Here is a 14,276-nt window from a genome sequence, read left to right as displayed (position 1 = left end):
AATGCTAATAATTGGGGCCGAGATTAGTGTTATTATGCGGAACAAAGCTGGAACACGTTTTGTTTGTGCTCCTTTTATGGGAAGCACAGAAATTGGCGACAGTAAGAGACATGTTTGATTACATGTGTGCCAAACTTCAGTCGAGACATTAATTAACGAAATTTAGAACCCAGTAAAACTAGCGGAGATTATCCATGGAAGAGAATTCCCAACTTAAATCTGTATAATTACAAAAGCTGTTCAATAAGAGCAGATTTAATCGAATGTTTTCTTTAAATAGGAAAAGTGAATTATTGGCTCTGCAGTTGCCATAACTTCTCTGAGTGCTCCGCCACCTCGCACTCCTTATCCAGAGCAGCTCTCTCGGGAATTGGTTGAGCGCGATAGGAAGCGGCGACACGGCTACCGCCGCTCCTGCAACTGCAGCAGTTGTTGCTGGACCACGCTGCGTATGATTAACAATTTAAGCGTGTGCATATTTCACTGGTCCGGGACCGGGACCGGGACCGGGGCCGGGACACACGCATTCGGGCAGAGTGAAAATTGCATGCATAGACAATGACGAATGGGGGGGGCCTTAAAGCGGATGATACATCCTTTATGTTGGAAATGCTTTAAGTGCACTCTTTCAGGAGCAGTGTTTCTCCTGCTCTCCTGCTGTCCTGCTGTGCGAGAACGCTGACCCGGCATTGTAGTGCATTTCGGCAACACTTTTATAAAGCAACGGGCATTATGCAAAGGACATGTGCCCCGGAGCCCAGAGGCACAAAAGCGAGACAGGATGCCGCCCAGAGATGGAAAGGCTCTTGACGTGACCAGCAGAACCAACATCAGAGCCACCACCACCAGCACCTCCACCGCTGGACGTTACGCAACGAGCACTTTTAAGTGAGTTGTCACGATGGTGCCTGGCCAAACAAAGCGCGTCTCACCTAAGCACCGAATGCCTAGACTCGGACCCGCACCCGTACCCATACCCAAACACATACCAATTGTTCTTCGAGGGACCTGCAGCAGGTGCAGCACTACCACCTGCTATGCCTGATTGACGTGCACATGGATGGAGGACGTGCAGGACATGCATAGACTGGAGCACGGTTGCCTAATAGCCGGTGACGGTCGCCCCTTGTAGGACAACGACAAGGCAGCAAATGCAGGGAACAAGTGCAACAAGCGCTTCAATCATCAATCCATGCAACACTTCACAAGCACCCTCTGCAGACCTTCTCTTTATGAACGAAAAAGTGGGTCTAAAGGCTACCTCCTGCGTTCTGCCTTCGACTGGTCGGACACATTAAACGCATTTGCTGTGGATGTTGTTTCGGCTTCTCCTCTTTCGGGTGCCTCTCGGATGTTGTTCTGCATTATTAAGAGTCACTTATTGATAGAGCAGCTACAGCAGCAACAGCAGCACCAGGGACCAAATGTCCTTCACAGACACTTATTTCGACTCGCATTTGCCAAATGGAAGCTGTTAGTGCGAACAATTTGCAAAGGAAAACCTTTTACGATTATTAACAGCAGTGCGACAGCATGCAAATGATGGCAGGAATGGAATGGGAATTGGGATAAGTTAGCTGAAGGAGTGACATCGAACGAAATGGTTACTGCAGCTTTCATTCTGAGAAGCGAGACAAAAGAAGAGGCAAGCCACAAAAGATAGATGGGAAATCAGACTTGATAATAGGTTAAGTCCTGGAAAACTAATAGACGTAGATTCAAAGATAAATGATAAGAAATATGCACCACTGACACTGTTCAAATACAAGCTTGATTAGCTTTCCACTCAGACAAAATAACTGATACCTGACTAGACCACTCTTCAATCCAGCCCAAGAAACCATATACCTAATAGTTACATAAATCATGCATTAGAGCCTACAATAAGCTGCTCGACACCAACTCGAGGAAGGCAAGGTAAAACAAACTACTTTCCGTCTGGCAAACTGTTGACCTTTCTGTGCCATTAACAGATCAGGCCTGTGCCTGCGCCAGGCACCTCGAGTGGCCATCGTGGATGGGAGTCGCCTCCTGTAAAGTAGCCAGTTCATTAGACCAAATGGAACAAACACACGATACTCATACACTCTGCATAATGTGCAAGATTAAGTGAGTCGTGGGAGCTGGCAGTGCATTAGAGATTCAAGTATAATGCCACTAATTGCATATCTTGATGTTTCATGTTTGATTTTGAGAGTGTGCTAGAACTCGCAAGTATGATTGATTTGGGCTGGGACTGGGACTGCTCCTGGAGTGGACTGGTGGAGTGCTGGGGTGGACCTGCTGCTGGATGCGGACTCGTACTCGAACTCGGACCTTAACTAGGTTAAGTCACGCAGCCTGAGACTCATTACAAAGTCACGATGCAAACTGGGCCAACTTGGACTTATGGACTTATTCAGGGCGCAACAACTGAAGCAACAACATCTACCAGAGGACTAGTACCAGAAGCAACAGCAGAGCAAAAGTAATTTTATTATCAAATCCAACTTTAACAACTGCAACAAACCTTGGCCCCTTGGCTCCTCTGTCTGTGCCGCTCTACCTCTCTATCGTACTGCTGCACCTCTATTTCTCTCTCTGGGCCCAACTTGTTATTTGGCTTGTAAGTTACAAAGTCTTGTTCGTGTCCTCGGGGTAATAAAACAAAACTTTGTGTTGAAAATGAAAATGTACAACGAGCAAACGAACAAACGAATGCGCCAGCCAGCCCAACGCAAGGCTGCAGTTCTATTTCCGTTTCCGTTCTGGCCGTTCGGCCCCGGCTGTGAGTGCAAATGACAGGCGGGCCAAAGGATTAGTGGGGAATGTAAATGTAAATTCTATTTGCAAAGGTTCTCCGTTTCATCTGTCTGTTTGCAGTTGTCTAATTACGAGTTGCCTAATTTCCATAATACGAAAGCCAGAAGCTCTTAGCAAATGGCAAAACAACCTTGACCAACACTATTAGGCTTTGTTTTTCCCCGAAAAACTTCTCAGCATCCTATTCCAGGAAACACTAGACAAAAGCACAAGACATTGTTATGTAGGTGGGATGTTAACTGGGATAAGACATCTCAAAGTAATGTTTATTTGTCACAGATACACCAAAGAGCTACTTTCGGTAATGAATTTTGATTCTAAAAGGACGTCTTTGCACATGAAACTATCTTTTAAAGGTAAACTTAGCTATGGTGGGATGTTTTTTCTTTAGACAATTAAAGTATTTTGTAGTAAAACCAAAGGACAAATTACATTTCTGATAAATGTAGCTGAAGATAATCCACGAAACTTGTAAGCTTTATGGCATCTTTTGACCCGGGCAGGATGTGCTTTTCCACAGCTTAAGAGATAATTAGCAATCTGTCATCCGGTTATAAGTCATACAAAATCTTCCTGAGAGCAGAGTGCGGCCCGTTTTCCCACCAAATCTTAGCCCTCTCCTGTGTGTAAGCGTCTGTGTGGGGCCAGGTAAGATAAACGCTTTGCCATTGCCACTGCCAGAGCTACCAGCTCTTATCTGCCAGGCCATTTACTACGACTTGCACTTCCTCTGCCAGTTACGCCACTCCACTCCACTCCACTCCACTCCAACCCACTCCAGTTATTTTTCTAGTCAGTATCCACTCTCTTCTGAAGCCGAGGCGTTTTCCCATTTCACAGCTTATTGTTATTCAACAGCCAAAAGTTTTTTCCTCTGCTAGCAAAAGTCATAAGAAGTTTGAAAGGTTTTTCCCTCAACTCGTTTTGGCGCTGCTGCGTTACTCACTAGAGCTCTCGGCTGCTGCGACGCCTCAATAGTTTTATGAGCTGCCGGGGCGGACTCGGTCTCCCACTCGCACTCACACTGCGGCTCCGGCTCGGGCTCGGGCTCGAAGTTAAATGCATTTTTAAATTGCAGCGAAATTGATCTTTAGTGGTGCGAAAGTAGTGTGAGAGTGGCAGAGCAGAGATGGTAGAGCTCTGGCAACGTGTAGCCATCAAAATCCGCTTTGCTTTCCTCAAGCAGCTATTAAGGCAAGGACCTGGCAAGTGCCATATAAATCGAGTGCATTTATTTTTTGAAATCCGTAAAGGACACGAGATGAGCATGTGTGTGCACTCAAAGAAAAACTACCTGCCGGTCTTCAGGTAGAAAAAGAGCTTAAGTAATACACGGCTGAGTAATTATTACATTCCGACGTCGATTCATATATTTATTTGCCTCAGTGTACTTATGTACATATGTTTTCATTAAATGGTAAATCCTTAACCATAAAAAGCAAATTCCATTGAAATGGAGCGAGTCCCTGTTTTGCCTTCCCCTCCCCAATTTGTTGGGGATTTTTTATGCCGTCTCCCCATTTCTTGGAGTGTTTTTCCGATGCCTGTTCCAGTTTCCATTGCTCATACGCCATGTAAACACACAGTGGCAACAATAAGTCATAATGATGGCAGCACCACAAGCAACGGCAAGCGGCAGACAGGAAGAGAGTGCTGTAATTGCAGCACGCACTCCTTTGGCATCCTTCGATGCATTTGTCATGGCATTTATTAACTGTTCACGTGCAACTAACAAATGATATTTTCCTCCCTTTGCCTTAGCTCTGCAGCTTTTCCTCATCGGTTGTTTGACTCTGGCTCTACGTCTGGGTCTGGCTCTCGGTCTGGTTCTGGTTCTGGTCTGGCAGTTAGACGCGTCACATTGGCAGGGAAGAATTAAGCAAGCATTCAGCATTCCCTTCGTGACAGCATCTTTTTGACAAATTGAATTTGCCCGGGGACGTGCTGTTGTTTCATGGCATGGCCACGCTCCATTTACTGCTCCTCCGCTCCGCTCGCTCCTACTCCTGCCGCCGCTCTTGTTGCTGATGCATTGATGATGCCTGACTTGAGTTGGCTCGGAACCCTGCAGTTGCGGCTAAGTCAGACCCTAGACCAAACCTCTCTCCTGGCGTGTGCTCTGAAACTTTTCAATTACATTAGGTTCTCCAGTCGATGTCTGGGGTAGGAGCAGGACGATGAGGTAGAGAAACCTAGGAGCAGGTCCTCAAGAGCACTACGATGAGGAGGAGCAGCACCGGAAACAGCAGCAACATGTGCACGGAGGCGCCTCGCTGACAAGTCATTAAAAATGACAAATTGCAGGAGGGCGTGGCCGAAAGTCGTTGCCAAAGTTTGGACCACATTTAATTAGACTAAACTTTTCGGTCCATTCGCAGGCTAATGCAATTCATTAAATATTTAATGCCCCAGACCACAACTTTGTTGGCCATGGCCAGCAAACAAGTGCACTTATGGTTATGACATGCAGGACCCCAAATGGCTTTTCTCCATGGGGGTTATCCTTTGACTTTGTATAAAGTTGCTTCCTTTTTGCATAAAATATCACCATTTATTGCTGGTATTTTGTATTAACACACACAAACACAAACAAAAGGTGCGAAAAATAACGAGATCGTGCCTTAAACGAGCCTTTCAAGTGCTCCCCTCCGGCTATAATTCAGCTTCAGTTTACAGAGAATTACACATACGACCCATTATCCCTCAAGGAACAGTGGGTTTCCGTGTACTCGTAAAAGTAGTTCCCTAATTGGATAAGGGGCTCGAATGCTTCAGAGTTACTATTTTATTATCCATTATTTACTGCACGGCTTTCTGGATATTCTGGGAGCTTGTTTTGATATTTAGGGAAATGCTTTCCCACCAAAACCCAGACCACTGTGCAGACAAAGCAATTTACAATGACTGCGGGCGGGTTCCTTACGACTTTGTCATTACAAGGCACCAATGGACATCACTCCACTCCCAATCCTGGTCCTTGTACTGGTCCTGGCAAAGTCAGGCCGGTTGTGGTAAATGGCAACTGTCAGGCGGTGGTCCAGCGGCTTCGTATTTACTGATTGATAGACTTCAGCTCAATAAATTCAATTGTCAGTGGTGCGGTACTGCTGCAGCTGCTGCTGTTCGCCAGCAAAGGCTGGACCCTCTCTCTCGTATGGGGCTTACGCCCACCCACCCGGGGCCAGTAGATTTATACGCTGTCTACCGCCTGTCCCTATGTAGGCACTCTCTGACCGCTTTTTTTGACGACAAATTGGTAAGTTTCATGACTTTCCGAGCTCGTTTTATAAAGCGCACATATGACAAGCAATTTGTGTTTATTGCGTGGCCATAAAGACTTTGTCATACTCCAGAGATGCCTTATGGCTAGGAGCAGCAACAATAGTCAGGAAGAGGGGAAGAGAGAAACACCATTAGAGGTAACACAGACACACATTCTGACGGACTCACACCCATACATTCGCGAGCAACAAATGCGCCACACGATTTGGTCTATCATTAAAGGTTCATAACGTTTTTTTCCTCTTAGGGCATGACGCCCCTTAGGTGGTGGGGCATATAAGAACTGAGGAAGTTCCTAGAATAGCTCGATTCTCGAAAAGTATTGCGTTTTCACATGCTTTGGGCAGGTTAAATTCCGAAATCGATTCGAACTTCGGCATCTACATTGTGTATTCCATACACTAAAGGGTATCATAGTATCTACCCCTAAACAAAATTCCATTCTTTTGCAGCCTAGCTGCCTCACTTGATTAATATGCAATTTCAGGATAGCAGAGTCGCCATTAACGCACACAGACTCGTGCGAGTGGAGCTAAAACCGCTAACCCGCCCATATGTGCGTATACAATTGCATGCCACTGTTCTAGGTGAGTGCTGTGTGGCAGGAGCATTTGACTCTCTCTATCTCTCTCTTCTTTGTCGAGCGGAAAAACACACTGGTGCAAAAACAAAGGGATAATTTAAACTCTGTCATAAACTAGGTTGGCATCACTGCCACACTGGCCCAGAGATGTAGATGCACAACCTCCCACTCAAACACACACACTCACGTACACAGAGAGTGGAAAAGGACACCGTCTGGCTGCCTTCTTTATAATAACTGTCGGTCGGTCGGTCGGTTTGGAGTTTTTCTTCATCAGCTTTTGTTGCTGTTTCTCCATTTTTTTGCGCTTTATTTCCTTTCAGTTTTTTTCCACATTTTCTCTTCTTTTTTTCCAGACAATACGCGCATTTATTTCATTCAGTTTTTTCGCCTTCTTTTGCATACATGCCTGTGGGGGTGTCATGTGGGCGTGCCTCGGCCGGGTCAGGCGGCATTATGTGGTGCATTTTTTATGAGTCGCTCTGCCTTTTATCACATATGCATACACATGCCCGTAAGTACAGGCACAGCCCCAGCCCAAGCCCCACTCCCGTCTTTCATTGCCGGAGAATCGCAGCCGCCACATAAATTGGCCGCAGAGTTTAAAATGCTTTTTTTCGCATCTACCGACGGAAAACGTAAAACGTAAAACGTTTCTGATGAAAGACTTTTCGTAAATTATACTTAAAAAGGTTTACTCTGGGGGTTACTATGGCTGGGTTCTTCCCTTTGCTGTGGAATATTTAACTGACAGGAAACCAAGTAGCCTATTAATACTTAGTTTCTGTTATAAACATATCTGTACATAAAAGCGTATATAAACGCAGGGACATAAGCAATAATTGTTTATGTTACACATTCCCTTTCCACAGCAACAAGATCTGCCTCTTGAGCGCTGATCTGCTAGCTGCCAAAACTGCTGATCAGGCATTTCCCCAAAACTCAGGCAGAACACAAACGCACTGATACTCGTACTGCTGTTGTGTGTGTCTTTTCAACGCTGATCATGCATTTCTCTTCATAGGATACATGGGAGAACTCTCGCTCTCCGATAAACATAGGAACAATATCAATAAAAATTCATATTCAATCCTTTTGAGCGAATTAACGTATTATTTTGCAGTTTTTATAATGGATTAACTACATTAAAAATATTGCAAACATATATTCTACATTGATACACAAAATATGCATAATTTCCAGTATTCCAATTCATTCCTTAATAAATACCATCAACATTATTAAACATAATAATTAAATAAATAAAATGCATGAAATACTCATATGTACATACATATGTATATGCAAAATAAATGCCAGAAAAAAAGCGTTTTCCCATTATAGTAAACCTTTTCCGGAGCAGAATTTCCTCACTTTTCTCTTGCCGCTCTGGGATTATTGATCTCCAACAAATTGTGTCGTCAAACAACAACGACCACAATGTATCCACATTTAGGTATTGACCGAGGGAGCATTTTGCTTCAATTTGTTGACACATTTTTAATTCATTTTTTAATGTTTTCCATGTTAAACGAATAAATCCCCGCCAAGGCAAATGGGTTAAAACAAAAGGCGGCAAACAAATAAAACCAATGTCAGGCCGTGCCATAAAATAGTTGGTTCGGACACAGCGATTAAATTGCGGACTCCCAGTCCCCACCATCGGCATCGCCTGCGCGCCGAATATTTATTTTCCTTTTATTTCTTTTGATTGAAAACACACACAAATCGATTATTATTAACGATTTTTTGCCAATACTTTTTTTGCAGTGCCACTGCCAAGGTCTGTGCACCGATGGCCAATTCATTTCGATATCCAGGCATAAACATCAATTAAGTGCGCCTGAAAAATTGGCATGTATTTTAAATGGGCTGTTCTTGTCGGAGCAATAGATACGGATGTATGCAGATATTTTTTTAAACATTTAATTAAATTATATCACCCCCACATACATAGTACAGTGCATTCAATATGTGTACAATTTCTGGATTTTTTTGAGGGACTTTAACCCCAGGCCGTGGCGCCGCTTGACTGACGTTGCCTCACTGACCAACGGCGTGGTTCTCATTCATATGTACATATGAGATGTGTGGCTCTACCAGTAATTCCCCACGGGGTCAGAGGTTAATTGATGATAAATTCACCATGTGTGAGTGAGCCACACAAATTGAACCATCGCCGCCCCCTTTCTCCGTTGCGAAAGCACTGAGAAATAAGCTGAAAAGGCATTTAATTAATGAGCAATTGATTAAATCATAAACAAAGCAGCGCACGGACACCCCAGCGACACCCAATCACCCAGTCACACAATCATACAATCTAAATTGAATACTCAACAATGTCATGGCATTTTCACTTCTTTTTTCCCGTTCTATCTGCATTTTCTTTTCGCTTTTCCCCCGACATTGTCTCTCTCTGTCTCTGTTTCTCTGACAAGTGCAATGATTTCTGGACATGCCACATCAAATGGACGTCGACGTTTGACTCTCGGTGCGTTGTAATTGTTGCCGCAATTTGTTGAAATGTCAGAGTGGCTGCCACTCCGGACTGTGCTGTACTCGAACTTGTCAGGCCCCCACATTCCACCAGGGGGACTGGATAATGAATGGGACTATGACGGTGACGGTGACGCTAACTGTTAATATAGTGCAATGGTTACTCTTACGGGGAACGATACTCTGGGCTTTAGTTTTATTATGCCAGAGGCAGTAACTTGTCTGGGTGTTTGGCTGCAAACAAGGGTCGAAGTGGATCTACTTATGATGGTAATTCTAGCAGACTTTAAGTGCGGATATACTCGTACTTTTTATGGTCTTAAGTGGATAGATAGGTGTGGCAAGAGAATCTAGAGCAGGTTTTGTAAACTGTGAACTAGATAGCCTTTGAATATATATAGAAAAACTCACTCTCATTAAATCCTATTCTTCTTATGAATATTCTAATGGAAAATCTTTCAATTGATATCATTGAAGAGGTCGTAACTCTCTCAATTCCAGCACAGATGTCACGAGCAGCAAGCTCGTAAGATGCTTAAATATTAAGATTGGCCTCTGGCCCTCTGGGGCTATCTGTACACCTATTAAGTATTCAGAAAGTATCTCTCGGTGGAAACGCTCGTTCTGCGTGGCACCATAGATAAGAGGATGTGCTGTGCAGAGGCGGAAAATGGGAAGTGGGGCGACACCTCGTGGTGTCACTGCACGGCCCGACACCTGACAGCCACTCAACAGCGAGTGCTTGTCGGATTTTAAAAATAATAACAAAAACTAACGGAAAATGTCAAAAAAAAAACAACAAAAACAACAAGAATGGAAAGCAAAAATCATGCATGCAAAATGAAAGCGAAACGGAAAATGGGAAAACATGACTGGCGCTGTGTGGGAAAGGGGTGGAGGAAAACAGTAGCAAAAGCTACCAAGGATGACAGGACACTTTTGAATGTGTCAGTTAAATGAAAAGCCACACACCCAGCCGCACAGAACAATGGCTAGTTCTTTAAGATGGCCTTCCAGACGGGTATTATGATTTAAAGCAGATCTTTGCCAATGCAGAGAAGGAAACAGGTAAGGTAAAGGTATGTCTATATGGTAAAGCATTCATAAGAACGATGGATCTGCAAGGGTATCTGAAGCTTCGACCTCCGAAACTACTATTTCTTCCTTGTCTTGTATTTTTTGGGTCTCCCGCTGCTACTAGAGAGCCGGAAAACCCGAAAAACTTAAGAGATGTCAAGGTTGATGAGTTTGTATCTGTGGAAAACATGCACCCACACACACACGTCTGCGAACCCCAGGCACAAGTCAAAGTTCGGACAAAAGTTTTGCAAATTCAATAGAGCAGGCGAGCTGAAACCATTTTGTGGCTGGCTATGATGGAGAGGCTGTGTGTCGCCACTCTTCCAGCCCATCCCCGATAGCCCCTCCCGGGCATCTCCGATGACAGCACAAATATGCAAAGTCAAGTGGCAATTTATCATGCAATGCAGCGCAGCGCCCCGCGCTGCCAAAGGTGGCGGGCCGGGACCCGGGCCCCACCGCTGCGAGGGCCACAGTGTGGGGTTAAGTGGCAAACTAAATTGAAACGGCAGCGCCGCGCTATGCGTGGGCTGCTGACACGCCCCCAGCAAACGCAGCGGCAAACGCTGCCGCTTGAGCCCCCTGGACATTGAATGCAGGGTGATTTGTGTGTACATATATTTCATAGGAGAGAGAGGGTATCGGGGAGATTGCATGCTGCATTTGTGGCACCTTTGCGAGTAACAGACATTTGTGTATAAATCAATTGTTCCTTATCAATGAATGGTTTGAGGTTTATTTACTTCTTGCTCAGAAAGTAAACAATTATTTATGGCTCCCATAAATGGGCGATGCTGTTTTAGTGTTTTCTAATGTCTATGATAGAAAGTAGTTCTTTATTTACCTTTTCGATTACCTCTTAGCTAGATTACTTCTTACTCTGTGTTTGATTGCAAATAAAATCAGAATTTTACATATCGCTTTTACACCCCGTTCCGCTTACCTGTTCTCAATACTTGTGCACAAGCCCCATTCAACTTCATATCGAATATATTTACAAGATATAATAACTTATCCAAACATGTCTTGCTGTTTGTCTTGCCATCCTACCATTTCTGTTTGTCTTAATGTTGAGTTTTCATTACGATTCGGGGATTATTGTCCCCTCCTCCAACAGCTGAGTAAAAACAGTAAAAATCTCCATAAACAGCACACCATTTTATTGGTACACTATCTGTCAAAACTACCAACCTGCTACAACGATATCACAGCGAATAGAACATTTAAATATTTACACATTTTCCGCTCGCCTTTCTTCCGGCTGGCATGGGGCCGCGTGGCGCTGTTTGTTTTCAGTTCGTTTGGCATTAAAATCGATGCGGCGCTGACCTTTCCCTCAATTAAAAGCGCACATATACGAACGTAATGCAGGCACAGTGCCGGCGAAAAGTAATGGGACACTTTTTCAGCAGAGGCGTTGCTGTCGACACTTTACCTCATTAGCGACAGCAGCCGCTTGTATAATTAATGACTGTGCCCCGTTCCCGTGCCTGTGTCTGGGCCCGAGCGGGCTTCATATTGATTCTAATTTGTGGAATTTACTGGATAAATATGATAAATACAGGAGAAGGAAAGGCAGCAGGACTACTCGAGCGGAATTCCACCCGACTGGCTGGCCAGAGTGCAACCTGATCGGGCGAGAGAGGAACACTTATCCCGGCAACCGAGGAAAGTAATTAACCAGCCCCGATTTGGCTTAGCTTGGCTTTGTCACTCTGCTGGTCAATCCGAGGCAGTTGGTCACTCGACAATCCCTGGCGGAAATGCTTGACAACCGCAGGGCGGTTGACGGGACCCGACCCCGGAAATGTTCTCTGCTGCCGACAAGCCTCAAGAGATCCCAACCAAAGACACTCGTCCTCGTCAGTAAGTGACCATAGCAGCAGCAGCAGCAGCAGCAGTGGCAGGAGCAGCAGCAGTGGCAGCACCAGTGGCAGCAGCCGTGGGTGGTCGGTGTGGGAGGAAAGGACAGGCGTTGCGGTGGAGTCGGAACGGGTTGTCAGGGAACTGGGAAAGACGGAGTAATATGCGTAATTAAACAAAACCGCAAGTGGGACACAGCAACAGGAATAACAGCAACGAGTTCTTGGGAGCAGAGGATGCCGCTGCTAAGAGCAGATACGTACATATACATCGTATATATAATATATAAGTGCGGATAGTCTGAGTACAAAGGGAATACAGTTTTCGGACGGGGCAGATGCATTGCACTCACTACAAGCGAGTCATCAATGTTGCACACTGATGAATGATTACTCTCACTAGGGCTTACAAAATATAAACAATGAAGAAGCAATGTAGACTCATTTCAGCTTCTAAAATTTGTGTATATCTTTCTATATCTGTATTCACAAAGTGGAATAGTTTCACTCACTCCTTTATCCCTTCGACTCTTCTCTGCTTCTTAATTGCACTACAAAGTGTGACACAAATTGATGATACCCTTTGGCAAGAGATGACACAGGACTTAAATTAAATATTTGTAGGAACAATTCTGAGGCTGAGGCTGAGGCTGAGGCTGAGTAAGAAGAAAAAACAATCAGAGCCAGAGAGAGAGAGAGAGCAAGTCATGGTAGGAGAAGGAGATAAAATCAAAGGAAAGAGTCAGAGAAGAGAGCAAAAATGCAGTGCCACATAAATGTGGAGCATGCAGATTGAAGTGTCGGGGCTGTGTCAGCCAGAAATGGGAAAATGGAAGCGCCGGCCCGTTGGAAAATCAGAAGCATGTGCCAGGCTATGGAAATGCCATTCAAAGGAAGCTTAATATTGAAGTCCCACCCAAAAAAAAACAGCCCCCACGAACTTTTAGTGCCGTAGAAATTGATCCAAAGACAGAGGGCAAATATCGTCACAGCAGAGTACGAGTCGAAGTGCAACAGATACTACTTTCATATCTGTTAGATACAGAGCAGAGGCTTCATATGCAACAATGTGGCATCGATTTTCTATTAGCCACGAGACACTTGAGCTAGAAAACTAAATACCGACAGCAAATATTGATAAAAACGGAACTGGTGGAAAATGAAAGGAAAATAGCAACAAAAATAAGAAAGAATATTATTGATGGTACGACGAAGAAATACCCTCAACCAAGTCTTATCTCCATATCTTTCATGGATTGTCGTTGTACCTTTGTGATCTTTTGATATTACTCGTTCTTTCTTTTACACGTTTCCAAGGGGTATACCCTTAGTTCTTAGTACGAATATCGGGTAGAAAACAACAGCAATATGAATGAACCTAAAACTCGTAACTGTTCAAAGGCAACGGAAAGAACATAATAAAGTCTGTCCATGAGACCGAAAATAAAACAGAGAACGTAACGGGAAGGAGGGACCCCACCCCACCCCACACCCCACCACCCCAATGTCAGGCCAGGGCTGGACTGGCTGGGCCAAAAAGTCACTCACCTGTTAGGGCTGCCAAATTTAGCATAAATCCAATTAGCCGCATCGCGTTTTCCACTTTTACTGATTGTTATTAATAATATTTTATGTGGCTCTGGTTCTAGGCCACAGATTCAGTTCCACTCGCAGTGCCCGCGGCGGGAAGAATTACCTCGTTTATCTAATATCAAAATTGTGCCGCGAGAATTTCACTTCAATTGTTTTGACTTAGTTTTGCAGTTTTTGTTGTTTGCCTCTTGTTGTTTTTTGGATCCGATCCACCGGAGAGTCGGATCCGAGCGAAATCTCACGACCAGCTTAGCCGGCGAGAGCGAGATGGAGCCACCGGACAGAACGAGACGGCGATACACTATATGTGTTGGAGTGAGAGAGACGAAGTGTACAGAACCAACGCGCACAAATTTCAGAAATTGAATGTGATTTTTTTTTCTCCGAGCATTTTCACCCGTCGAGCCGAGCAACATTTGGGGCATGAAAGTGTTGTTGCAACACAATGGCAGTTCGAAATGAGGGGCAAAGTTCATGGTGAAAAGCTTCAAGCTTTGAGGAGCTATATAATTATAGCACAAATTATAGCAGTTATATAACAATTGCAAATAGTTTAACAGTATAAAATCTGCTATAAA

The 14,276-nt window shown here is 44.4% G+C and overlaps 1 protein-coding gene across 1 annotated transcript in view; it reads right to left on the bottom strand.

Moving 5' to 3' along the window:
* Positions 1 to 14,086, bottom strand: part of LOC108164042 (limbic system-associated membrane protein) — a 67,798-nt gene extending 53,712 nt beyond the window's left edge. Inside the window, exon 1 of the mRNA XM_017299620.2 lies at positions 13,654 to 14,086. Coding sequence (XP_017155109.1) covers positions 13,654 to 13,696 — 43 coding nt within the window. The 5' untranslated portion in view covers positions 13,697 to 14,086. The remainder of the gene's footprint in view (positions 1 to 13,653) is intronic.
* Between the last annotated feature and the right edge of the window lie 190 nt (positions 14,087 to 14,276).

This window comes from Drosophila miranda, chromosome 4 (genome assembly GCF_003369915.1).
Source record: "Drosophila miranda strain MSH22 chromosome 4, D.miranda_PacBio2.1, whole genome shotgun sequence".
In the NCBI taxonomy this organism is placed as follows: domain Eukaryota; kingdom Metazoa; phylum Arthropoda; class Insecta; order Diptera; family Drosophilidae; genus Drosophila; species Drosophila miranda.
Note: the sequence above shows the minus strand (reverse complement) of the source record. Positions and strands in the feature narration are given on the sequence as shown.